Genomic DNA, 26,751 nt, shown 5'->3' on the forward strand with positions numbered 1-26,751 from the left:
GCAATATGTGTCTTACTTTCTTAGACTATGAATCACTGATCTAAATATAGATGCGAGCTCGTCTCAATCTTTTGATGTATGTGTATGCTACGTATTCATATACTATCTGGAAGAACTCTCTCATAAATTTAATATGTGAATTTTTCATTTTACCTTAATGTACCAAATAGGATAAACAATTCAGTGATCAGACATATGTTATACCATATCTTTGCAGTGGCAAAGCCAGCGAGGGCGGGGAAGGGGGGGGCAGGGGAAAGAGTACCTCCACAAAAAATTTTGGGGACGTGATGTCCGACGGTGAAAAAAACGAAGGGAGCAAAAAAAGAGGAAATAATTGCATTATTTTGCATATAAGCCCTTTATGAGAAACAAAAATTTTCAAGCCCCCCTCCCCTCATAAACCTTACCTGACAACGGTGATCCACCATTATGTGCCTTAAAGTGGAGACAGAAATTTGAACCAACTGGTACCTGTTGAATGCAACTGGTGTAACAGGTACCTGTTAAACCAGTTGTTTTCAACAGGTACCTGTTAAACCAGTTGTTTTCAACAGGTACCTGTTAAACCAGTTGTTTTCAACAGGTACCTGTTAAACCAGTTGTTTTCAACAGGTACCTGTTAAACCAGTTGTTTTCAACAGGTACCTGTTTAACCAGTTGTTTTCAACAGGTACCTGCAGTTTAACCAGTTGTTTTCAACAGTTACCTGTTAAACCAGTTGTTTTCAACAGGTACCTGTTAAACCAGTTGTTTTCAACAGGTATTTAACCTGTTGAAAGCAACTGGTTTAACAGGTACCTGTTAAAACCAATTGGTACCTGTTACAGCTTACAGGTAATTTACCTGTTGCAACAGGCAATTAACTGGTATAAACTGGTTTTGGTCACAATACCTGTTAAAACCAGTTGTCGTTAACAGGTACCTGTTAGTCCCTGTTGGTTCCGGTTAAAACCAATTGAAATTGTAACAGGTATTAACAGGAATTTTCTCCTGGGATATGAGGTGCTGAGTTTACACTTCTTTGGTAGTGCTTCATTCTGTTCACCCTCTACAAACAGGGGGTAACCAACATTTAGGTGAAGTTTGCCTCTATTGATATTGCTCATACGGTTTTCCAACTGTGTAAGAAGGGATGCATATCCACTACCAACAACAAGTCCTTCAATGTCATCTTTAAAGGGTTCTGGAAACTCACGAACGATCTTCTGTGCAATAATAGAAAGGTGCTTTCGTCCTGGACTTGACTCAACTTTCATTATGTCATTGCATAATATTCTGATCATTTCACGCCGATCTTTGGGAGTGGGTCTCTGTTTCTTCTGGAGTGATTTTGTAAGGCTTTTAGGCATTTTATCCCAATCAACTTTAAATGACTCTGCCCAATCTGCAATTACCGCTGCTGGACTTGATCCTGCTGAACTGGGCACCCAGCTGCAGCCTGGTGAACTGGCCACAGAGTCGGGTTCAGATGATTGTGAAGATTCTGATCCAAGCAACTTTTCTTTAAGAATGAAAATATGTCACATCAATGAAAGTAGATGATATGAAATGAATAAACAACCTTGATAAATTATTTCCTGATAACAGACATTTATTGCATTAAGGTACTAGTTTTTTGGACACTCACAGAACATCAGCATTTACACAACAAACAGGGGCAGCACTCAAGCTCGCAATCTATCGAATCAAGCATATCTTCAATTGGCAACAGGGGCATTCTCTGACACGTCTGTTTAGGTTGCTGTGGCCGAGAAGATAAAGGCGGTGGCATTTGAAGCAATGAGGCTTAGCAATCGGGAGGTTCGGGGTTCGATTCCCGGCTGGGTCATAGTAAGGTGGGTTTTTCAACCAAGAGCAATCTACGATTTTCCCATCTGAAATGACTTTCTAAATTGAAAAGATCCAAATTTGAGTTAAAATGTTGAATTGGAAGCCACCCGACGTGTAAGTTGTAATTCATAAGCCCTTGCGGTCTTCTCCCACATTTGTGATCGCTTAAGCGTCGTAAAAATAACTGCTGATTATTATTATTATTATTATTATTATATTATTACTATATTATATATATTATTATATTATATATATTATTATATTATATTATTATTATATTCAGGGTTTTCGTTAGTAGCCGGGACCCGGGTCAAATGACCCGCTTACTGCACGTAAATGAATGACCCGGCTACTTTGCGACGCTCAGTAAAAAAAATAATAAAAAAAAAATTTAAAAAAAAAAAAAAAAAAAAAAAAAAATGACGAAAAAAATCGAGAGGAATAAAAACCCACAACCAGATCAGGTGTGATTGAAACTGTCACAGCAGTTAACTGTTGGTAAAAACTACAAGAAGTTGAACATTAGTAGTATGGTCGAGGAGATGAGGCCGAGGGGTGGGTGAGAGTAGAGGTAGGCGAAGGGCTTCTCTTGACATACAAATTGTTGCTCAACAGAGATAAAAGCTGAATAAAAAACAGAAGGTTCTATCACAGACCTAGTTGGGTATTTTTTGGCAGTAAAATCCTACTCACTTTGTAGGTACCGTAGACCTATTATCATTTTGTTATGATCGCACTTCATTTAATGCAGCAAGTGCGTCACACCCTTGCTAAGTTCCGTTCAGTGGCATAGCTACCTCCCTAGGCTCCATGACCCGAGTGTTAATAAAAAAATTCAGGAGAAAAAAAGAAAAATAGGACAGAAGAAAGGGGTGATTGGGAGGGGGCAATATCATTGACCAAACAACTGCATATTGAACCATTTTGCATCTAGAGACTTTTTAAATTGCAATTTTCCGGCTTAGACCCCTCCCCCATGTCCGCGTACAGACAGTCCCGTCTACTTTTCAACTTGACCCACCTACTTCATTTCTTAACAAAAACCCTGTATATTATTATTATTGTTATATATTATTATTATTATATTATAGGTTAAGTCTCTGCTTGTTTGTTGACGTAGACAATGGCTTTGTACACATATACACACCGTACCGTATGCCATATGGACCTTGTGCATAAGCATCGGACAAGGCTTGCTTTATAGTTTAAGTTGTCAAGGTGTATTCTTATACTGTATGGAAAGCAAGCCATTGCCACAGTTCTCTGCATCTTTCAATCAGTATAGCCGAAGTGTGAAATTATTGGGGCAATTTTTGTTGATTATTGGATACAAGTGTTTTTGGGGCAAAGTAACACTCATACATATCAAATTGTTGCGTCACTGGTCACTGCAGACGTTTGCGTAGTGCCCGCTTATTTGGACCCCAAAGTGGGGCCCAAGTATGATCCCAGAGTTGAGGTACCCCATACTACCCCATAGTGGTTGTTTTTCAAGGTGACCTTTAGCCTTGTCATACTCCCATATGAACTTCAACATCCTCTACAAACAACATAGAACGTATGTTCTATGTTTAATTTGAATTAAAAAGAAGGGTTTCCTCTTTTCTTGATGATAAATATTTTAGTTTGGGTATGTGGTGTATCATTTCATTAGTTTGACCTGGTGTTTTCTGTGTGTTCTATTTGCTCACTACTTGAAACCTACTTAAAAAAATTCAAATCTAATGTATAATACTAATAATTAACCAGAAAATTTTCTTTAGAGAATTACAAAAATGCTAATGATGTACTATGTGACCAGTTTCCTTATTCAATTTGTGGTACCAGCAACTGTCTTAGACAATAAGAGAAACTTCTGTGTATCACATGTACTTACTATTTAGACATTTTTCCATCTCCTCTTGTAACTTACTTCTTAACCTCCCCTTTCCTCAAAAAAAGGAGGATAATCATATTTAGAAAGTGCAATTATATTTCTGCTTACCTGCCTTGTTTGCCCATGCTAGTAACAGCTTTCTCCTCTGTATTGGCTTCAGTACACTGGAAAGGTCATCATCAGTGATCAGCTTGAGATCGCACACACTTTCCACACCAGCAGCCAGGAGCTGTTCAACTACTTTGTCCACCATTTCAAGTGGCAGTGAAGGAAGATGCTGCATTATGGATGAAGCAACATCTTCAAGACAAATTGTATCATCTGATTGTTCTGACACGCTCATTTTAACAAGAGAACCTCAGACCTGAGTAATGGAAGTGAAGGTTTTAGTTCCTTCTCAATTCAGAATAATTCATATGCCACATTTGCTTACTATAAGTTTCTTTGTAAGGCCCATTATATACTCCTAGTTGTTCCATAATTGAGCTTGCACTCAAACATAGTTCTTTAAATGGAAGGCACTTTACATGTAAACACAAAGCCTTACTTAGATATTAATTGATAATTATTTCCTAACTTTACAACAGTTTTTCTGCAGTAATATCAACAAATGCATAAGCTATTTAACAAGTACATGTATGTAATGCTTCAAGTTCATTAGCATGGTTCTAAGAGAAGATGATACATTGCACCATCTTAAGTCAATGAAAATACGCCCCAGTTGTATAGCATTTGCCACTTACATGCCTATAAAAGCACTGCAGCTAATGGCTTATGCTTTAGTGAAAGCAAAAGCCTTCCTCTCACAAAATATGCCGACAATGGAAAATAATCAGCAAGCTTAGAAATCTGCACACAAGACACTATATTCAAAGGCTGCAAACAGTAAACTCCAGTGGTGTGATTGAATGATCCACTGTGCATCTTTACGACAAGGTACACAATATTTTGGCTTTCAACAACTGCAAACAAAATGCAACCCAATTTAAGACTTGAAAAGCATGTATCAGAACACTGACATATTACAAAGAAACCCTTCTGGTAAGAAGTGCCAAACATCTGAACTCTGTCACTGATAACAGAATCATCAAACTTTACATTTGCTGCCTGCAAAGCATGCTTTATTTCAGGCATGAAACATTCTATGTTGAGGGATGTGGCATTTTCAATAACCAATCTATCAGGATATATTTTCCCTGAGCTGTTATAAGCTTGAAAGTACTGGTGTTGATTTGCTAAAGACTGTGTAACATTGATGAAATTTTGTGCAGATCTGGCACAACGCTTGAAATAGGAGTGCTTACTTTCGAAGCGTAGAGTCCACACTCTCATTAATGGTCCAAACTTTATAATTAAATCTGGATAGTGGCTCAGGAAATGATGTTTTGGTCTGAGGGGAGTATCAGCAAAGAGTCGTTTTCTCTCAGTCAAGTATTCCTCCATTATCACCCTTAAATATGCAAGTTGCTCATGTGAAATCTTTGGAGAACACACATACTCAACAACTTCTCGTAAAAGAAGAAAGAGTCTCCATACAAGGTCATTATGATCTTTAACATATGCACTCAAAATAATTGGAAGAAGTCTCAAAAGGTTCCAGTTTTCAACGGCCTGACCACCTAAGCGGTTACCTGATAAATTTACAAATGCAGGTTTATTGTTTGCATCGCGTCCTTGAAATTTAAACTGTACCAACATTATATTCAAATCTGCATATGTGAACCAATGTTTTTGTTTAATCCAGTATTGAATAAACATGGCTACATCGTAATCAACAACTCCTTCAAACAAGTCGTGCCCCAGGCATGGTGGCAAACCAGGTGCACACACATGAAAATACCTCAAAGAATTAAAACATGAATTAAATTTAATTCCTTGATGATGATTTTCTTCATGATCTTCAAGGTGTGCAATGCAAGAATCATACTCCTCCTTGGTTCTAGGCTTCCCAACAGCATATGGTGCGTTACATTTGAAGTCATGTGAAGTTAATAAACAGTAGCGGCACATGTTAGTTCCTGAAAAACTCTCAATGAAACCCCCAATACAATGGGAACCTAAATTATCCCCTAATATACAAGACAGCGCACCTTTCCAGACCACCCCGTCATTTGTTTCTATTCCAACTTCCTCTAATGTTTTCAAATCATTTATCACTCTCTCAAAAACCTTCTGCTGCCCAAAGACCTTAAAATCAACTTCTTTACACAAAAACACAAGCTGCATTGCATCAACAACAGATCTGTACTCAGGTTGGATGTTTCCAAGTGTAAAGTACATTGCTAGTATTTTGTGTTTTTTTCTTGCTGACCCAAGTGGGTTTACAATTTCAAATGAGTCTTGATAGAGAATGATGGATAAAGATCTTTCACAACTTTGAAACAAACTATTTTTTTTAAAAACTGTACCATCCACTATGTCAGTAAGAACAGATGAGTCTTCACTTTGGTGCCTACTTTGACATTGTCCCAACACAAAATCATCTGAAAGGAGCAACTGAATGCTCTCCTTGATTGGAATGTAATGATAGTAATGCATTTTTTGTGCTGAATCTCTCCCTAGTGATATTGCAATTGGAGCAACAAACTTGAATGCTGATTTATAGTACTCTTTTCTACAGTGCTGTGTTCTGAGTTTTCCTTTACAACTATCAATAGCAATCCATGCATCTATCTCATTCATATAATCGGCTACACATTTGATACGTTCTTCTGCTAAACCCTCATCTCTCAATTTTTGAGTAATTTTCAAAACCTGATCTTGTTGACATAAACTGTGAATAGTTTGAAGCTCCTCAACAATCATTTGAATTGTTTGTGATGGAACAAGTTGTTTTGCCTGAAGTTTCAGAAGAAACAAGGAAAAATTTTGTTGAAATTGAAGCCTAGACTGACCTGTTTCTTGCGCCCTACCTTGGCAATTGTTACTGTTTTCGAAATCACAGCTTATGTCATTTTCACGGACAAATCTATCAGTCTCTGTAGACACATCAAAGCAGTTAGTGTCTAGAGGTATATCTTGATCCAAAGAGCAATGATCACAAGTAGAAAGTTTGTATTTCTCCAAAATGTTTACAGCTCCCCAGTTTCTGTGACAACGTGACAAATGTGCTGTAAATGAACTGGTTTTTGAAAAATCTCTTTTGCACTTCTTATATGGACAAGATACAATTTGGCCTTTTCTTATATGTGCTTTTAAGTGTGCCAAATATGAGGACAGATCTGTGAGTTCTTTTTGACAGATTTCATACGTACAAATCAATGACAGGTTAACTGACTGAAGATTTGCTGCAATTGCTGTTTGCTTTTGAAGATGGCGGTGATACCTAGTCACATGAATCTTCATTGCAGCAAAAGTTGATAGGGTATAGCCACAATTTACAAAACAACATGGAAATCTCACTCGAGGTATATTCCTATGGGAACTCACATGATCAACATAGCTACGGATAGTAGCTGTTAGTATATTGCATATTTTACAGGTGTACATTTCTGCCCTGCTTCACTATTGATTGGAGCTAATCAAAACTGATCATTTGAAAGAAACATGAATTATGCCTTTTCAAATTCAGTCATGTTCTAAAAGGCTAATTAACCTTTGCTAATCTAAAGACTTCATATTACATGCCACATGAGAGCCAATATCATCCATGTATGTAGGCTATCAGCACCAATTAACTTACAAGTTACAATGTACCCACCCTTATAATATTATATCATATTAACCTAAACAACATGAAGCAAGGCTAAGCTTCACACGCACATATCAAAATGCACGGTAGGGCGACGATAGGTTGTATAATACAGCGCCAGTGTTTCTATAGTGATAGTCTAACTCTTAATTATCGTTCGTCTAGTCTACGTTATAGGCACTGGGCCCTACGGTTATAACTAAAATATAAACTAACTTTTTGTTATGACCAGACTTTCAAAGTTGTTTTGTTGATAATAATAATGCAAATGTGGCATATGGTTCAAATAAATTTACCACTCACGTCTGACGAAGTACTCAATGAAGTCTTGTTCTGGTGTGGAAATGTGCGTAGCCTACTGGACAGCAACGGCAGTTGTTTTCCTCTCGTGTCGACGTACTTTGAAGCGCTGTAGTATTGTATTGTGCAATCTATACACTTCATACGTACGTTAATGCGAGATGCGATCAATCATAATGTACAGAACAGCGCAGCATGTACTGGACGTTCATCGCGCCAACTTGGGTCATGTGACTGCATGCTGGACTGTAGCCAAGTTTTCCGGGAAAGCCAACGGCAGCCGCCCATGTATCAAAATAATTCCCGCCTGTGCGCGAGACGTCATAGCTGTTACAGACACGTTGGCGCCAATCATCGAGCTAGACCGGCTGGGTCGAATGGGAGGAGGGGTTGAGGGGGGGGGGGTGGTGGTTCAGATGAATGAAATGACATTTGCTGAACTAGACATATTTAACAACATTTTGATACGTTCGGTGACCCATTTAGCTATAAATAGCTGCATGTGTGACCGTACATTGAGCACACGGAATTGTCATCGGTTCATGTTGTACTGACAATACAAGTTAACATTAAAACAATGAATTAGACTACATCTTGAAGGCTGGGCATTGTATTCTTGGCAGCTCACATCAGTAATTGTTTTGATAGGATTTCGGAAGTTGTATACTCCTTAAACAAACGGTAAACCAATTGGAACAGTACCATCTATGTCGTTTTCATTAGTTAACACGTTAGGCATTTACAAGTAATTCGTTACTAAAACTCTTGAAATGGTTAGATTTCACATATTTGACCTACAGACCCTTCAAGGTTATCTTTCACATTGTTTTCGTTCGCTGGACAATTAAGGGTCATTGATGAGCCTCACGGGGGTGGGGGTTGTTGCTCAAATGTAAGTTTATGTAACACTAAGGCAGAAAACGACTGTAGGGACAAAGTTAACTGGTAATTGTGGGTTGGATCATGGAGCTATCGGTAATAGCTTCATGGTTGGATTTCATTCTTTTCTTTGCCAAACGGTAATGTTACTGCACGATGGAGTTTGTTGTATACCATTGTATATTGGTAACGTGTTTCCACCTTCAAGAATATTTCCGTATAACGCTCTTCAAATTCCAATTTTACATGCATTAAATTGCAAAACAAACTTATTCTGTAAAGTACATGACACACATAACGTCTGTAAAAATCACAGATTTTTACATGTAAATATAATAAACTGACTTATTCTGGAAAATTTTACAGAATTATCCTGTAAATTTTCATTGGAGGGAAAAATACTACAATTTTTTGTAAACCACTTGCTGTAACATAAAACGTCTGTAAAAATCACAGAATTTTACATGTAAATATTAAAAACTGACATATTCTGTAAATTTTTACAGGATTTTCCTGTAAATTTTCTTTGGAGGGAAAAATACTACAATTTTGTGTAAACCACTTGCTGTACAGAAAACGTCTGTTAAAATAACAGACGTTTACATGTAAATATAGAAAACCGGCTTTTTCTGTAAAAATCGACAGGAATTTACTGTAAATTTACAATTTTTTTTAACAGTGTAGGCATAAGTAGTTAGTAAAGCCTACTTTAACTGACTAATATGACACTTGTTTAACGGTTTTGGCAAATCAAAGTTGACTATAACGGGCTTTAAACAGGGAGTCCCACAACCAACTCCCAGAAGCGGAAGACGAAAAATACCTTAGACAACAGTAATAACAAGATGCGGTAATTTATTCATAACATGACATTCATTTCCGAAGAAATATTGCATGTGCCATCTATACCCGTTGATAATTTTTGTCTTCTGTGTTTTTCCACCCAATTAATAATTTCTGATTTTAGGGTTTATTTTGTTATTCTGCATTCTATTTTCTTGATATATTCAATGATAGTTAGTGACATGTTGTAAATACGTGATATTTGGTACTGTATAGTTCAGTGACACTTTTGAAGTTTTTTCCAAGCTATTTACTTCAGAATGTAATTGAGTTATCCTTGGTAAAGCTTTAAACAAAATTACACAACCCTTGTTACAGGGTTGGCATATTTTTGTGATGGTGTTGCATATATATATATATATATATATATATATATATATATATATATATATATATAATATAACGAAGATCCACGTTTACTCCAAAAGAAAATATTATTAGAGAAAACCAGAGAAATAAGATATGACTCACAATTGACAAAAAAAGGAGTAAGTTTTAGAAAATATATTGGAACTTTCGGTCCCCTTGGGACCTTCGTCAGCAATACTTGGCAGTCGAATGAAAAGTACAAAATGTGACACATACATATATATATAATATATATATACATTTATATAAATATGTCACCAAAAACAATTATTTATATATATATATATATATATATATATATATATATATACATATATATATAAGGAATACACTTTTAGAAAATACACTTTTAGAAAATACACTTTTAGAAAATACACTTTTAGAACTGCTGACGTTCGTCAGCAGTTCTTGGCAGAGGAATGAAAAGTACAAAATGTAACACAATGAAAATATGACGCTATATAGTGTAAGTTGCATTGATGGAATTAGAACCAAATAAACCATGACTATACAGGAAGCGGATTAAGCAGCAAAGATCGGATTATTTATGTTTGTAGAACTGATAGTTGTTAAGAGGTCCCAAGCCTTTGTTGAGGCCGGTTATGTGAGACTCAATACGAGCGATCCAATCGATTTCTTTGTGTTCACGCTGAAGTTCGAGGCAACTAAAATACTTTTTAGGTATTGAGAGAATGACTATGAAGATTGAAATGTTCGGAAACTGGGTATCCTGCAAAGTTATCACGAAATATATTTTTTTTGTGATTATTAAAACGTAAGCGGAACTGGGAGCCTGCTTCACCTACATAGTTGCCCTCTTTGCAAAGTACACAAATGAAAATGTAAATAACATGAATAGAAGGGGCGTAGCGAGCGGGGGGGTGTGGGGGGTGTCACACCCCCCCAATAATTTGGTCGCTGTCGGCAAATTTTGGGTCTGTCGGCAAAAGGAGAAAAGGTGAAGAGAGCGGAAGGGGAAGAAAGAAGGAAAGCTGAATAGAAAAAGGAGAACGGGAGCTTCTTCCGTGCCAAATTTGACTTAAAATATGCACCAGATTGCATCTAAGGACGTTCAAACTAATTTTCCAAAGGGGAGGGGTAGACCCCCTACCCTTAGACCCCTCCCCATTTCAGTCACCACTTCCAGATCCGTCGGCAAATCAAATTTGACTTAAAATATGCACCAGATTGCATCTAAGGACGTTTCAAAACTAAAAATTTTCCAAAGGGGAGGGGGACACCCCCATTTCAGTCACCACTTCCAGATCCGTCGGCAAATCAAATTTGACTGAAAATATGCACCAGATTGCATCTAAGGACGTTTCAAAACTAAAAATTTTCCAAAGGGGAGGGGGACACCCCCTCCCCTTAGACCCCTCCCCCATTTCAGTCACCACTTCCAGATCCGTCGGCAAATCAAATTCTCCACACCCCCCCAACAAAAACCCTTCGCTGCGCCCCTGATCGTTAATGATAATAATAATAACTCATATCAGATCTATGGTATCCATGCATCTTACTCGGTAACCGTATCACCATACCAACGAGCTTCTACACCGCTGTTTCATCAGTATATAGGCCTATATAAGGTGAATAATCATGATCGTATCGAAGCTCATGGACTAGTTAATTTCGTGAAGGAATTCAACTCGCAGAAAATGAATGTACGACTGTAAATAAAATACTCTCTCACACACCCACACACATATACACCCTGATTGATGTGTCGGTTCAAGCCCACGCACACACCCATACATACAAAAATACGGCAAAGGTTACGGTATTCATCGAAACCAAAACTCAAGTGAAAAAAATACTAAAGCAATCATTCCAGTGACTGTGCTTTGTTACAAACTGAATCAGAAAGCAAATCAGGAAGAATATAAAAGACCTGAACTAATGTCAACAACACACGACAAAGACAGACTAAAATTTAGTCTACAAAATGAATATTTCTTAAAATTTGGATAAATTGAAGATTCGCCTGTGCAACTTAGTGATATAATTACTTCAGACAATGAAATACATATAACATATAACTTTGAGAACTCTATCTCCATGAAAGACTAGCAAATTTCAATATACTACAGTACTGTTACATTTGACCTGCTTATCACCAATATTCTATTTGATTTAACACAAACCAACAGGTAGGCTTCAACTTAGAAAAATTTCATTTTTTAAAACTGCTGCTTAAGAAAAGTTTCCTTTTCTTATACTCGAGTGTATTTTTGTACTGTTTTAATTAATTACTGAAAATACTGTTTTAATTTTTTCGTATACTTATACTGCATACCTGATTGCTTTCTGAGTATCATAGATAAATTGTAAACAAAATGAAACATACAGACTGATCATCTCAAACATTTCATACATTTGCTTCGATTTGGTTTGCAGATCAATTTGAGATTAATTTAGAAAACACATGGGCTTTGTTGGATTTCAAATATTTATGAACACATCTATAAAATGAGACTTTCGACTCCTCTTCCAGTGACAAATTCAATGTTTGTTAATTTGGTATCTACTGATTGAAAAATTGTTATTAATTTTTACCATCATAAAAACCACTCTTATTAGAGTTTACAATAATATCTCTGACAAAGCAATACCAGGAACTTGTTGCCAATACTGAAGATTGTTCTCATTCCTCCACACCACCCCTACTAAGGGTTAATGTTAATAGTGTCTCTATTTGTTACACAGTTTTGCCGCCGAAGTTGTCAAGCTAATATGCAGTCATCAATCATGCTATGTGTTGAAATGATTGCATCATTCTCCTGAAACTGCCATGTATAGCAATGCCTACATGTCTTAGTTGTCGTGTCATAAAATGTTTTCTTTGAATATTACAAATACTTCTGCAAAAGCTGGGCAATTTAGTTTGTAGAAGTGACATCACATAGCAGTTGGAACAATGGGACAATCCCGAATAATCAGGACGTATGGAAACAACACCCCACACCAACCTTCACATAGCTCAAGAAGAAGTGACACCATGCTTTACTTCAATCTCAGAGGTGTAATGTCTATTTCCCCCCAAAAGGCCACAAAAACAATACAAAATCTAATGTAGGGACAGAGGAAATGAGTTAAAGTACGTACAGGTAACTTGCTTTCAATATTGTCTAGAGTGTATAATAAGCAGACATATATGTGTAACATCTCATAGGAAAAACAGTTCGTTACTATGATTCTCTCTCTACTTGGTGGCCGGTGCTTGTCAACTCATTGGCATCCTAAATACGCGAAAACAATCACACTAACATATGGATAGACAACCTTCATCTCAGGATCCAAAAACAAACTCCACCCCATAGAAGTAAAGTTGACACATTAAAACTGTTGCCAAGAACGCAGTAGTACACAAAGGGACTCACACAGGCCATGTCCCATGGCGTCCAAACATCGAATGATAATACTGGTACTAATACTTTACTATGAAATTGGCAATTTTTGATGCAAGAGCATACCAAAATGGTCGGTTGTTCTGAACTGATTTCATACTGAAATGTTGATGATTTCCAAAGAATTCATATGAACTGTGAGGAATTTCCAAAATGTTGCATTGAAGTGCTTTACCTGCAATATTGTCTGTGTTAGGGTAGCCTATAGAAAGACCCCATACTAAACAGATTTTTTTGTTAGCACATATGTGGACAGCTATTCTAGCTTCCTTGCAAGATCAAGCTGTGACCTGTCATCAAAGCATCTTTCATGATAAGAAGCAGTCATGAATACGCAAAAAGATTGAGCTTGAAAACATGTCAATTTACAGTGTGAAATTTGCAAAGGATAAGCCAGTCCTTAAATGTTATCAACAGTCTTCAAATTGTTGTATTTATCCAACACATCCCTGATGAGACAGACTCTATAACTTTAATATTATTTACAGTTAACAACAAACAAATTTGACAGTGAAACAAAGGAAAAAAGAAATTGATGGAATAATTGTGCAATTAGTAAAATTACAGGAAACAAAGATCTAAGCTGTTGCAAATGTTTCAGATCAGAAAATAAAGAAATTACTTCATAATTAAGGAAAGTGAGCAAAGTAATGTCATACCCTCATCATTGTTGATGAATATCTGAGTAAGTTTAGGAAAAAGCTGTTACGATGATAATAACTTCTAGTTGTTGACTAAAATTGGAATACTTTACAAGTTCTCCACACTACCACTGGCAAAGCGTATTGAATGATTAGCATATAACATCGACCATTGCCGATTTAAAACCATTGGATTATGTCTAAACATGATTCGTGTCTGATTATATTGGTAAAAAGGAACTTTAAAAGGAATATATGCAAATTTAAGCAGCTGCTTGTCGTTGAGATAAAATAATAAACTGGATTAACGATTAACATTTGGTTGCCCTCTGCATGGTCTCATCACCAGTTCTCGTAGTTGCCATATCTTTTGCTGAACTCTATCAGAAAATCAAAGCACAATATGTAGTCCATCTGAAAGATAGAACACAGAATGAATGTGGTATCACTTTGTTGTATAAAATGTCAAACATAATGTTTCAAACTTCCAGAATTGTCACTGAGCTTGATACGCCTTTCGTTCCAATGTAAACCTTTCGATTTTCACTTTAAATTTTATGCTTCGTTTAAAAATCAATGCATTTTTAATCATAAAATTATGCTTACATTCCCTCGTCAGTTATCACAAAAGAAAGTGTTCTGCTTGGTGGTAACACACATGCTTGATGAGAAAAGACAACTGAGCCTCAGCTGCCAATAAGCTACATCAGGCAGTCAAAATGACTTACCTTAAGCAACCTTATTTGTAGAACTTGCTATTTGGAAATGGAGCATGCTGGGTAGAAGTAAGCCAACTAGGTGACTGTTAAATATTCCAAATTCTGATCTGTTCAAGTCTGCTACTTTTTCTTACCAATATCACCAATATATCAAATCTGCAGATACTTTCAGAACAGATTTACCTACCTCTTGCTTTATGTAAGACATGGATTGATCTCTCTTCCACAATTATCACATAAATATTAGCACACATAAGTTGACTTAGTCATCGAATGGCTATATAACATGAAAATATGAACATAAACTACAATAGTTCATATCAAGTCAAGAATGATTTTAAACAATGGATGGCTCTTGTATTTGAACACTTTTCTGCTGTATTAATGTTCAAATTTTAGCAAACATAAATAATTGCCAATTTGACTTTAGTCTGCTGACTTAGAGCGAAAAACTACAAATAGAAACTAAGACTAAAAAAGAACAAGTATATACAATTTCATTTTGGCATTGATAGTTTCGATCATTTCAAAGAGCAGCGGGTTCATGACTGAGTCTCTACTTTCTCAAAGTAAGCTGTATGTAAGGTCCAAGAACAAGAATTAAATGAAACTTAAGCCTGGAAGAAAACCGAATATACACTATGTATAAACTACACTGGCTGGTGAAGATGAAGGCTTTTGGGCCTTGAAGTGACGGATTAAGTTAGTAATTGGATCAATTCCTCCCTATCAAATTGATAAATCCTTCCAAACTTAAGGAATTGATTCACATTTAATGGTCATCACACACCAGAAATTTGCAGGTATGAATTCAAACTAGCCCAATATGTAATTTCTTTTATTTGTGTTGATTCATACTCACTGTACAGCTGAGCACTGATTCTCTTACTGTGTCCAATAGTATATTAGATGTGTTGTTACATTGTGTAGGAATATGCACATATTTAATTGAAATATTGGCTCTCCAAACTAGTGTATATATATATATGCACTGGTTTCTTTCCAATTTCGACCTCCAAACCTCATGAAGTTGAGAGTAAGAAACCTGAAAAATTTGTGGTCAGGATCATCCACGAAGCGGTTTGCTCGCTAAATCTAAGATTCACGTAACCAAAAATATCAGTTTAGGTCTGCCGAAGTTTATCATCAAAAGCTCCATGAGTTATTCATGTTTCAAATGTATTTTTTTGAGATCTAAACTGATTTGATGCATTTTTCATAGTTTTATGTGAAGTTAGGTTTTGCAGAGACATGGTCGATTGCAACTTATACTGAGGCCTGTATGGAGACCAGTTACAATCACTTACGTTTAATTCCCACGTTTTAAACATCCTAGCGAGTGTAAATATGATTTGCTTACTACTACTGTACTCGATCGAATATTTATTTCAGTATGCAACAGATGACAATTTAAGTTTTCGTGTTTGCTGCATTGCTTTGGTATATTGTAGGTGACTGGCATGGGTACACAGTGTAAGGGTTTGAGGTTTATCCTGCTTTAGTAGGAAGCAGTTAAGATAGATAGGTTGTAAGAATTCTGAGTTATTTGCCAATAGCGCTCAGTTTTGTCACAAGTCTTTGTAACATGAGATGACCGATCCCATTTGTTCGTTAAATGTAACTGTTGCATACAAGTTGCTGTTGGCATTGGTACATAATATTAGTCCATTGCTTTGTGATTATTTGTTCATGTGTACAGGAGTGTTGTAATAAATAAGTTGTATTCTTTCTCTTTAGTTATAATCTATAAAATAAGCAAATCTTGTTATTGTTTGTTGTGTGCATTTTGGACAGGATTGTATCAGTCATTGTCTTTTAAACATTTTTTTGTACGTTTCCTATAATTTAAGAGCTAGTGGAGAACACAATACAACCATTTAAAGAGTACTCTCTGCCGTACTTTATCTCTCTCCCCGTGGATGTCACCACCAGGCTTCCTTAACCACCCGGTCCTTTACAATTTGGTTCCTACCTTCTTTCTCATCATGTGCTGGTGTTCATTTCTGAGTTTCTTGACTGTAGCAAAGATGTCCACTAGACCTGTTGCCCTTATACGCTCCATCTCGGACTGAACAGTCACAAAGACACCACTCCTTCCAAAGCCGTTACTGGTAAAATGTCAACAATGGATTAACTGATGTGATACATCGGATAAAGTTGATATCATCAATAAATATATACCACTAGGTATGTTTCACACTACAAGCTTAATATCTGATGACGTGCTAAAGATATAAAAAGGTCAGAAGGACACTGTGTCCTATCTTTTTTCTAAATATATCAATTATGAAGTATTTGCTAAAAGTGTCGCTCAGATGGCATAATTGGAACCTTCACTTCATAAAGTTACTCATTCATATGAAGACCCTGTTGAGTTATGAAATGGACCATAGTCACATTACAACATAAACAGAGTCATGCATCCATATGATCCCGAGGTCTCTACATATCATTCACCTTCATTGAACACCATGCACATGGAACACCTTTAATAGTCAATACACTATCAGCAACTAGGAAAATGCAAATGAAGTTAATGAGTCTGCCTATCTGTCTCCTTTGTCATTTGCTGAGTATTTAGTCAGTCAAATACATCTATAATGGAATAGATAATTGATTAATTAATTAATTTTGGCGATACATACATGCAGTGGACAACCAGCGGTTTCTCAATATTTGCTTCTTTCTGTAGTTTCTGCGCATCTGTGATGAGTCTTATTACAGATTGAGGACTACCGTTTGGCGGCCACTCCTCTAACTGCAGATGAGTGACTGATATCACATTCTACAGTCACGGAGGAATAAACCAGGAAAGAATGGAGAAATTGAAGCAAAGAATCCTTAAATCATTACCTATCAAGTTTGCAGCCATGGAGGTAATATGCAACAATTGACATGTAAACCAGAAAATATAATGACATAATTAATTCTCAATCTGATTTTGAATATATAGCTATGCTATCCATTCAACTGATATTCCTATCTGATATCATAAGGCTTCATAGCGAAGCTGCTCTTCACTAACTGATAAAACGTTGAAGTTACAGTTGTATTGTTATTTTAATGCTACAGTTTAGAGCACTGCTTTGAAGTTTCCTGATCCTCTTGTAGAAATTTTGCTGTATTTTTTTAAAATATTCATTCAACCAATTTGAAAAATGATTATCAGTTGTTATGCATAACTGGTGGATAAAGCAAGATATTGAAGATTAACTGTCAGTTTACAAATGAAGCAAAAACGAGAATGGGGGACGGGAAATGGGAGAGGAGCAGGGGACAGGAGGGGGTTTGGAAGGAAAGCAAGAGAAGGTCACTTACCGCGGAATCATTGAGAGACACATCAAATGTCCGTTTAACATAGTCTGACTGTTGTTCTGTGGCAATACAGGTTACAGTCATAATCCCATACTGTAAGCTACCACGATCAGGCCAGTACTGAACACAAGTCTGTGATGAAAGCAAATATGATGGCAACAAATTAATTTCATGGATATGCAAAATATTGCACATCGCTCTAAAATGTTACCACATTTCCATGTAATATCGTAAAGGACCATTGACAATCTCTATGGAATGCAAACCACAGCGATTAAACTAGATTACATTACAGGTTTCCCAAGTACAAAGTGTGACCATTTCTCTGCACTCAATCCACAAATGACCTGCGTTAAATTGCTCAAGCCTAAAAGGTCATTAAGCCAGTAAGTTCCCTTCAAAACTAACAACAACTACTGCAATACCAATTCTTATAATCAATTGAAAATAGAATAAATCAATAATAATAATACTATGAAAGTTTGATGTAGGCAAACTATTAATACTTGTCAATTTATAACAAATTTAAGTACTTAAAGCTTCAGGTTAATTGTTATACATTAAGTACCTTGAGAGCAAAGCCATGTTTAACTGCATTTCATAACAAATACATTATTGCTGTAGCAGGATAATGCAAGAGTGCAGCATAATGAGTATTCATACAAATAAAGAATAAATATAAACTTAAAAAATTAAGTAAAATAAAAAACACAAACCAAATAATAGTCATAACAAACAAACAATCAATCAATCAATATGCAGAAACTGAATAAGCCAGTATAATTATTTGGAAATTCTCAACAACAAGGCAATACATGGCAGTTGACGTTTCTTTATTTTGTGATATATTTTTGATGATCCTTTGTGCCAAATCTACACTCTGACAAAGACGAAAGAGTATGCAAATGGTCAAAATTAAGCAATGAAATTCTCTCTGCTTCAGGCATTGCAAAGTAGCATGGAATGCACATGCGCATTACTCTGTTTTATCCATTTTACTACTATCTGGTTTTTCATTTGCTTTCACTTTTGGCTACTGTTAAAACAGGAGTGATGTTACGTGACTTTGAACAAACTTTTTGGTATTGATTTTATGAGTTAATTGAACAAATTTTCTATCAGTTCCTCTGTCGTGAGCTCTCTCTGTTTCCCCGAGCATAACTTTGAAGGAAATTGATTTGACTTTATGTCTGCATTATATCGTTATTAACACATGAATGCACTCATCTTAAAATCAGCTTTTTGAGTTTGGTTATATCTACAAAAGGCAGGTATTGAAAATACAATCTTTTTGGCATAAAACCAGTGCAGCCTGCAATTTACGCCGTCCCTACAGAGAACAACAGCTTACTGTGTCTCTGGTTTGTTATATATAAGACATGCAAACAATAGCTATATTTAGAAAAAAAATGACAACTGCAAGGTCACCACACAATGGTAAAGGTTGGCAAAGTTGATTGATCCTTTGAATTCAATACCAATGACTCAATGTGTATTACACTCTAAACTGTACACTAGAAGGAAGTGTTCAGTGTATACAGGGACGTAGCTAAGGCCTGATGATTGGGGGGGTGTAGTGGCTGAAATTCCAACTGGATGGGTTTTGGAGTCAGAAAATTCCGACTGCTGCCTTGTACCCCCCCCCCGACTCATCGTCAACGATACGGTCAGTGTCAGTCAGACACCCCATCTTTCGCGACTGCACTTTTGTTCCGAACTTTTTTCAATACATTTGTACCTTATGGGGCAAAGTTTTTGCTTATGTTGATGGCACTTTTAAACTTCCGTAGATTAGCATTGAGTGTTTTAATTGTATACCATAGAGACAATGTATATCCCAACGTCGTAGCCAGGAATTTGAAAAGGGAAGCACTTTTTGCGATTGATATGGGGGAGGGGTCTAAGGGGAGGGGGTGTCCCCCTCCCCTTTGAGTTTTTTTGGAACAATTGAAGATCCTTAGATGCGATCTGGTGCAATTTGTTGCCAGTTTCATCATTATCATATGATATCATATTATCAGCAGATTTTGTTTCCTGTTTGAATTCTTTTACATGTTCTTTTACATTATATATCAGAAAGACAAACATAGTGCTCTTTTACAATTTTTCCAGAAGGATGATTCTTGTTTATTGTCCAATGTCTGGACTTAAATACATTTGACGAACTTAATTGATGGACAATATAAACTTTCATATTTTGTAGGACAGCCAGATTTGCAGTGGCCTAAAAAAATATCGTTATCTCCGTGTATTAACAGTGTAATAATTATTTATAGGAAGTGCGTATCACGTACGATTGCTAGCTTAGCTTCATAACATGCTGTTCGTGCAACAACTTAGGACGAATCATAGAACGGATGAGAACGAACTTGTCGTCGTCGTTGTGCATACGGTTCGTGACATTCCATCGAGTGAGGTTAGGTAGGCAATATGTATTTTATTACGCAGTGGCCAACTGTAGGTTTGAAATAGGCTATAGGCTAAATTTATCTAATTGCATCTGCCAAACTAAGTAAGTAGTTGAATCAGTAGGCCTGCATGTTATTACGATTATAATCGAGTTAACGGAGTTGACGAGTATTCAAGATCAAAAGAGCACTGACAAAATACCATGCTAAAAAACAACAGTTTTTAAACATTTTTTTTCGACACTCAAAGGGGGGGGGGGAGCAGTCGCTCCCCTGCTCCCCCTGGCTACGTCCCTGGTATATCCTGAACTTACTTTAAGCTAGCGAACAGGGTCGACCCACCCAATAACAAAATTAATACATAAATTTTCCGAAATGAAGCTGGCAAACGTTGTATTTTTTTTTAGAGTATTCAAAATCATACGAAGTTTTGTATGGTGGAGTATAAGGATCGCGAGATACAATTTCTCAATGTGACGAGGAAAACGTGGTAAATATGACTGATTAAAGGTCAATTTTGATCGAAAATTTTATGTCACTCACAAATTACAAGAACATATGAAAATAAGAGTGCGACAGTCAGAAAATTAGAGCGTGACAGTCGGAAATTCCGAATTGAAGCTGGCGACAGTCGGAAATTCCGACAGTCGGAAATTCCGACTGTCGCACTCAAATTTTCCAACTATCGTCATTTTTACCAAGATTGGGGGAGTGAGACACCCCCCACACCCCCCCCCCCCTCTAGCGACGTCCCTGAGTGTATACAGTTCATATATGTAACATGTGTGTTGCACTTGTCAGCTGCATATGGTTTGAGGAAAAAAATAAAACATGGAAGCCATGATGGAATAAAAAACTCATGACCAATAGGCTAAGTTTACCTCCAACATGGCTTTCTATTACTGTTCTGTATTACACATACACAAATACAGTTCAGTAAATTGAGTCACACAGCAGTTCCATAATATTAATGATGTATGACATGAATGTATTAATAGTTCAGTACATGCTATGGCAATTATGTATAATATTTGACAGGAGCATTAACTATGTGTGAAACACTGTCTCTACTGTTCAGGAGATTTACATAGAAAGGAGGAATTCAAGTTAATGTGTTGAGAAAGCTTTAAAATTAGACGAACAATAAAATGGACAAATATAGTGAATGAGAGAAATAAAAAGGCAAACATTTAAAGGTAAATCAATGAGAAGTGAATTTGGAAAATCAATGGTGAGATCTGATGGCATGGCAGAGATACCAAAATATCAATGGACAAATGACCACCTCCTTCAACACTTAAACACAGTTCATTTCCAACTTAATCACTTTTTGGGGGGCTATACATTTAAATTTCCGTTATTTTAACATGTTTGTAACTTCCCAGCTGCTAGCAAATCAAGACACCCTTTAACACTTTAAAACAATTACACCATTCATGTGATGGGGTATATAAATGCTCTGACAATCACTCATACTGCATATATAGAATGTTAGTCTTGTAAGGCACATCTAAGGGTTCTAGAATTTTCATTTTTTTTTATCAAAGTGACAATTAGTTTAGAGCTGTTAACTGAAAGATATAACAAAAACTGATTTCAATGTTCCCTCCAATTTTGACAGAAATGTTTGCAACTAAATGATATTGAGTGTAAATAATTTCTTTGCGATGCCCACTGAACCCACATGAAAGATTGAAGCTATTGGCAAAACCTGTTAATATAATTGTATACTTGTATGCTGCCATCACAGCCCATACAAATATTTTTACAAGGGAAAATGAATCACACATTATGGCTATTGTGAGGCTGCAAGGAAGTAAGACACATTGCATGGAACTTACACAATTTGGTGAACAAATGAAGTACTGAGTCATTTCAAATCATAACAAAAAACAATAGATGTGAAGATTACACAAAGGTTGTAGTAGGGAAAACAGCATGCACACATAGCATAACAAACACAGTAGAGGGTAAATTTTGTCTTCTTACAAGTGTTGCAGAACAGGCAAAATTTGACTACTCACCTAAACTTCTGTGTCCGTGAAGATGGTAAAAAGAAAGGGAATTTATGACAAAAACAAAGGTGTTATCATTCTTGGTATATGTGTAGCCAGCCTTAAGGTGTCTACTAAGAGTTGCATATGCTCAATGCATACGTGCATGATGCATACACTGGGCTAAAGAGACTTGGACTGTTTATAACAATCCTAGGGTATTCTTAAGTAGAAGAATAGCTTTGAGAGAAATAAAACACCCACTTCACATGACTGATAGACCAAACCTAATAGTTTTGCCATGGCAATCATGCAAAAGGTCAAATGAACAAGACGCCAGTAATACTGTCCTGTATTTATAATTTGCCACATCATAGACATTTTATGTATCACCTATACGATATCTGCATATCAGTATGTAACCAAGATTAGCTACTTTAGTTAATTTTGAAAACTTTGATAATTTGCCAAAACATAAACTCTCATATAATGCTACAACTTGGGTGAAAGCATGACGAAGTGATTTGTGAGTATAAAGTAAGTCCCTATGTTAATCACGCATGATGTTACATCATCAGACAAGAAGTAGATTCCTTGATTGTGGGTTTAATCATGAATGCCAAACAACGAACCTCTGACACTCTGAGGGCTGGGCTTAAAGTTAATTAGAATGGATTTCACCTATCATACACTATATTGCCATCACATGCAGACCTTTACTGAGAGACTTTAAATTAACACATTTTACATTGTCAACGATTTGCTGAACACTCGTAGAAAGTTTAACTATTCGTTGAGGATCTGCTTCAAGATTCATACTGGACCATCAAAGCTTTCAAATTGCCCAATATATTGAACACATTTTAAGCTTAAATGTATTTAAAATATTAAATCATTTAAAGTCATCATAACAGACTCCACAAGCTACAATATGACCTTCCATTGTAAGAAATGATGTAAAATTAATCATTATCATCACCATCATTACAATTGTATTATGATTTCTAAGGTCACTTTTTTAGAGTTTTGAATAACAGCAGGTTTACCTTGTCACTTTTATCTAGCTGGTTCAACATAACCACAGTACGACACTTGTGGTCATAAATCATCCTCCAAAAATCCTCAATGGTGTTTGGGAGAGGCGACTGGGTGGTGATGAAGGCATCTTTCTTCTCATAACTCTACAAGAACATCAAATTAATCACTTTAACTGGTAAGTATACTGTATGTTTCCATAAAAATAATCAATTCATCTGTAAAATATTTCTATAATGTTAACATAATAAGAATCAAATAATACTATACAGTACCCTTCCTGTTTGTGTCTCTTCCTATGTTACATAAACCAATATCATCTCTGCGAACATACATCACACAGGCGAAATTAAAAGGGGAAAAAACTTGGTCATAAACATTGTCAACCTATCGTAAGTTACAGCTGGATGTTTGACATGATGAATCTGTCAAGTATGAATTTAAATTTGAGTTTCTACATGATATAATAGAATCTTTGGTATTCAAAATTGGTTAACACTTGACCAGATTTCTGCTGTCCATTTGTTTATATATTTAGTTCATCAAGATTAATTTAGAAAGCTTTTGAGATGCATCCAAAAGTTTAATAGTAACAAAAGGAACCCTTATTGAAGGAGGTGAATCCAACCTACACAATTGTTACACAGACAGCATATAATCCATATATTCTAGCATTACGATTGGTGTTAATCATTAAAAAAATGTTCCATCTTTTCTATTCAGTGATGTGTTATTGACTCAAGGAGTTAAACACTATGGATTTACCTTGACGAAGGACGCATTGATGTAGTTATCAGGGTTACTGGGGCTGCTGCTGAGCATGAAAACTTTACGTCCACCAGCTAGAATAAAAACAAGCAAATATGACGATCTATCGTGAGAGGAATGCACTTACTCAATAATCATAAAAATCTAGAAGCAACAACTGCTTAACATTTTACATATGTGCTTCTGCAAAAAACTCTCTTTGAAGATGTTATGTTACATTCATCTTTTTTTTACTTAGAAAAATTATACAGGAGCATAAAGGTAGCAAGCTTCATTGTCAAAATCATTTTATAAAATGCACTCAAAGATAGTCCTTCTCTATTGAAATTTTGTGTTTCAAAATCAAGGTCAACTATGACAAGCTACTCACAGACTTGAACTGGTACAATTTGAGTTATAAAACGAGATACGCATTGTTATAATAACAATAACATCAGGCAATAAGGTACAGTACAGTACAGCAGCTGTTTTACAATAGTACTGCAGCTACATTTATTGAACTGAGGAAAGCTGAAAATTGCCACTTGTTTAAATGTGCATTTGTTTTTAAACTTAAGCCAAAACAAGAACACTTACTAGGGACCATGTTTCCAAATCGGTCTCTGGGGGCATGTTCTGTCTTCATGCTCCCACCTGTCTCCAGTGAGTCTGTGGAATTACCTCTTGCCAAAGAGTCTGTGGTTCCCCCTGTCTTAGGTGAGTCATTGGTCTTGCTCATCTCTACCTCAGAAAGTAACTGAAGGGACAAATGGATACCATGATAAGATATTACAGATCAGTAAAAGGAAAGGCAGAGGCACAATTGACTAGTTACTATATGTAAATGTGTATCATTGTCCTCTTTGAGCCTTCTAACACAGGTAAATATACAGAAATTACCAAAGCAATAAGTAAGAACCAAAGTTGCAGGATGTAAAATGTACATTTTACCTTCCAATAAATGGTTAAAATACTTATTAGCCTGAAACAACTTTCTGAAGCATTTTTTTTTCATTCTGTGCAACTACTTTCATATATTTCATTATTATATCTACATAGCTTTCCATTAGTGATTTTGTATTTGCACATTGTTCAGTTGTTAATGCAGTCTCTACATATTGTATAATTTGTTATGCAATCATTACATATAGTTTCAAACTTGTTATACTATCTCTACAAAAGTGTAGACCACAGTCTTTGTACTTGAATATTGGACAGTATTGAACAACAGGATTCGATCGCTTCAAACAATTTGAAATTGAAGGCTTTTGACACTTATCAGACTCGGTGTACTGATATATAGATATTTTATTGATACATGCTACTTACTGCAAAAACCAAAAGCACACTAAAACACCTGTAGCTTCCCGGCCATGTGTGCCCCAAACACATTTGTTTAAACTTGACACTGAATGTACATAACATCTTGGCAAAAGCAGTTAACACAGAAAGGTTGATCCTGGTTAATTTTGGGATGTTATTTGACTTAAATCTACTGCAAATTGCTTCCCATTTCTAAATTAAGCAAAGATAATGCTTATCACTGTGTTTCTTACACATGACAGATCATATATGATCTTGCCCTCCTAGAATGTTTGAACAGAGGAGTATTGTATGGTAATCCCATATCCCTACCACATGTTGTTTGTAGAACATATTTTACTACAACATGTCAACAGACTCGCCAACCTGCCTTTACAAGATTGGGAAATTTAGAAATATCACCAAGATACCTGGAGGTCAGGGAACAGTACGGAGAGGTGGACAACATCCAACGAAACGAGCAATATAAAAAAGTGACATATAAAGAGTTTTGCATTTTACAGGTCACAGTAAGTAAATGTGATTGTCACAATAAAGTCGGGGTTGCAGAACACAGCTAGCATTTACAAGTGAGATGTTTATCTAACAGTTATGAACAACTTCTTATAATGTTTGAGGTAATAAATATGATATTATTATATAAGGATATTTCATGCAAAGCAGCTTTATTCATATCTCCATGGAAGCAAAAGAATGCATTGTAATAAGCTAATAAACAGTTTTGCCCCTCAACTTGTTCATGGAAGATACAAATGTGCCAGGCTTTGCGCATTTAAGAAGCATATGTAATAGTTATGACCAACCTCTTGTGACATTAGAGATAGTAAAACCCTGCAACTCTCACCTCAAACTCTCTGAGAATTGCAGCTTTGTTGTCATGAATTTTGAAGCGAGACAAGATTTGAGCTGAAATTTGACAATCTCTTGTCAAATGGAATTCATACAGACAGGTGTGAAGGTACCGATACTGTTTCTGTGTAAAGATGAGAAGTAATTAAATGATTCCTTGAGGAAATGTCAACAGCAGAGAAACAGAATATCAGCAGACCAGATGCTGTGTAATAGATATGAACTTATTTGTTGCTTAAAAAATCAGGCATGCACAAATTCAAAAAGCTTTTTATGTAATAATAAAACTGGATCTTTTACGAATATGAAGGTTCCTTTTATATGCCATTGTTCGGTTTGATTGACAACTAGAAATAACCATTGAACTCCTCAGCAAACAATAATACTTTGGTACTCAATGTGAGAAATCCTCATACGGAATATGAGAAACATGTATCCAAGTTCTCCTGATTACAAAGTTTGAAAAATATGACCTCATATAACCAAAACAAAGGAATCATCTCTAAAAAGTAATACCACAAC

General features: G+C 36.0%; 2 protein-coding genes across 5 annotated transcripts in view; both read right to left on the bottom strand.

Annotated features, from left to right (window-relative positions):
• Positions 1 to 766: 766 nt before the first annotated feature.
• On the bottom strand, positions 767 to 9,262 carry LOC139975979 (uncharacterized). 4 transcript variants are annotated; one of them, XR_011795973.1, is made up of 3 exons: positions 7,704 to 9,262; positions 3,822 to 4,073; positions 767 to 1,504 (listed from the first exon to the last, which is right to left on the bottom strand). XR_011795973.1 is itself a non-coding variant. In XM_071984311.1 (3 exons), the coding sequence occupies exons 1-3, from the start codon at positions 7,842 to 7,844 to the stop codon at positions 915 to 917; spliced, it is 900 nt and encodes a 299-aa protein (XP_071840412.1). In that variant the 5' UTR covers positions 7,845 to 9,262; the 3' UTR covers positions 767 to 914. The 4 variants fall into 4 exon arrangements, 3 of the variants coding, with proteins under 3 accessions (XP_071840412.1, XP_071840426.1, XP_071840419.1); XM_071984311.1 differs by having other exon boundaries at positions 3,818 to 3,986; XM_071984325.1 differs by having other exon boundaries at positions 770 to 1,504; positions 3,818 to 4,073; positions 7,697 to 9,262.
• An 862-nt stretch (positions 9,263 to 10,124) lies between these two features.
• Positions 10,125 to 26,751, bottom strand: part of LOC139976091 (receptor-type tyrosine-protein phosphatase epsilon-like) — a 34,024-nt gene continuing 17,397 nt past the window's right edge. The window contains exons 15-22 of the mRNA XM_071984531.1: positions 26,225 to 26,353; positions 24,655 to 24,814; positions 24,076 to 24,152; positions 23,322 to 23,456; positions 17,877 to 18,005; positions 17,204 to 17,343; positions 16,531 to 16,666; positions 10,125 to 14,253 (exon numbers count right to left, since the gene is read on the bottom strand). Of these exons, the coding sequence (XP_071840632.1) occupies positions 14,182 to 14,253; positions 16,531 to 16,666; positions 17,204 to 17,343; positions 17,877 to 18,005; positions 23,322 to 23,456; positions 24,076 to 24,152; positions 24,655 to 24,814; positions 26,225 to 26,353 (978 nt within the window). The 3' untranslated portion in view covers positions 10,125 to 14,181. The remainder of the gene's footprint in view (positions 14,254 to 16,530; positions 16,667 to 17,203; positions 17,344 to 17,876; positions 18,006 to 23,321; positions 23,457 to 24,075; positions 24,153 to 24,654; positions 24,815 to 26,224; positions 26,354 to 26,751) is intronic.

This window comes from Apostichopus japonicus, chromosome 2 (genome assembly GCF_037975245.1).
Source record: "Apostichopus japonicus isolate 1M-3 chromosome 2, ASM3797524v1, whole genome shotgun sequence".
Classification (NCBI taxonomy): Eukaryota; Metazoa; Echinodermata; class Holothuroidea; order Aspidochirotida; family Stichopodidae; genus Apostichopus; species Apostichopus japonicus.

Coding starts and splice junctions, on each gene's coding strand:
- LOC139975979 (XM_071984311.1), bottom strand. CDS start 7,844: ATGAAGTGTATAGATTGCACAATACAATACTACAGCGCTTCAAAGTAC. Junction 3,987..7,703: donor CATTGAGTACTTCGTCAGAC/GTGAGTGGTAAA, acceptor TCCATAATGCAG/CATCTTCCTTCACTGCCACT. Junction 1,505..3,817: donor AGCATGGGCAAACAAGGCAG/GTAAGCAGAAAT, acceptor TCATTCTTAAAG/AAAAGTTGCTTGGATCAGAA.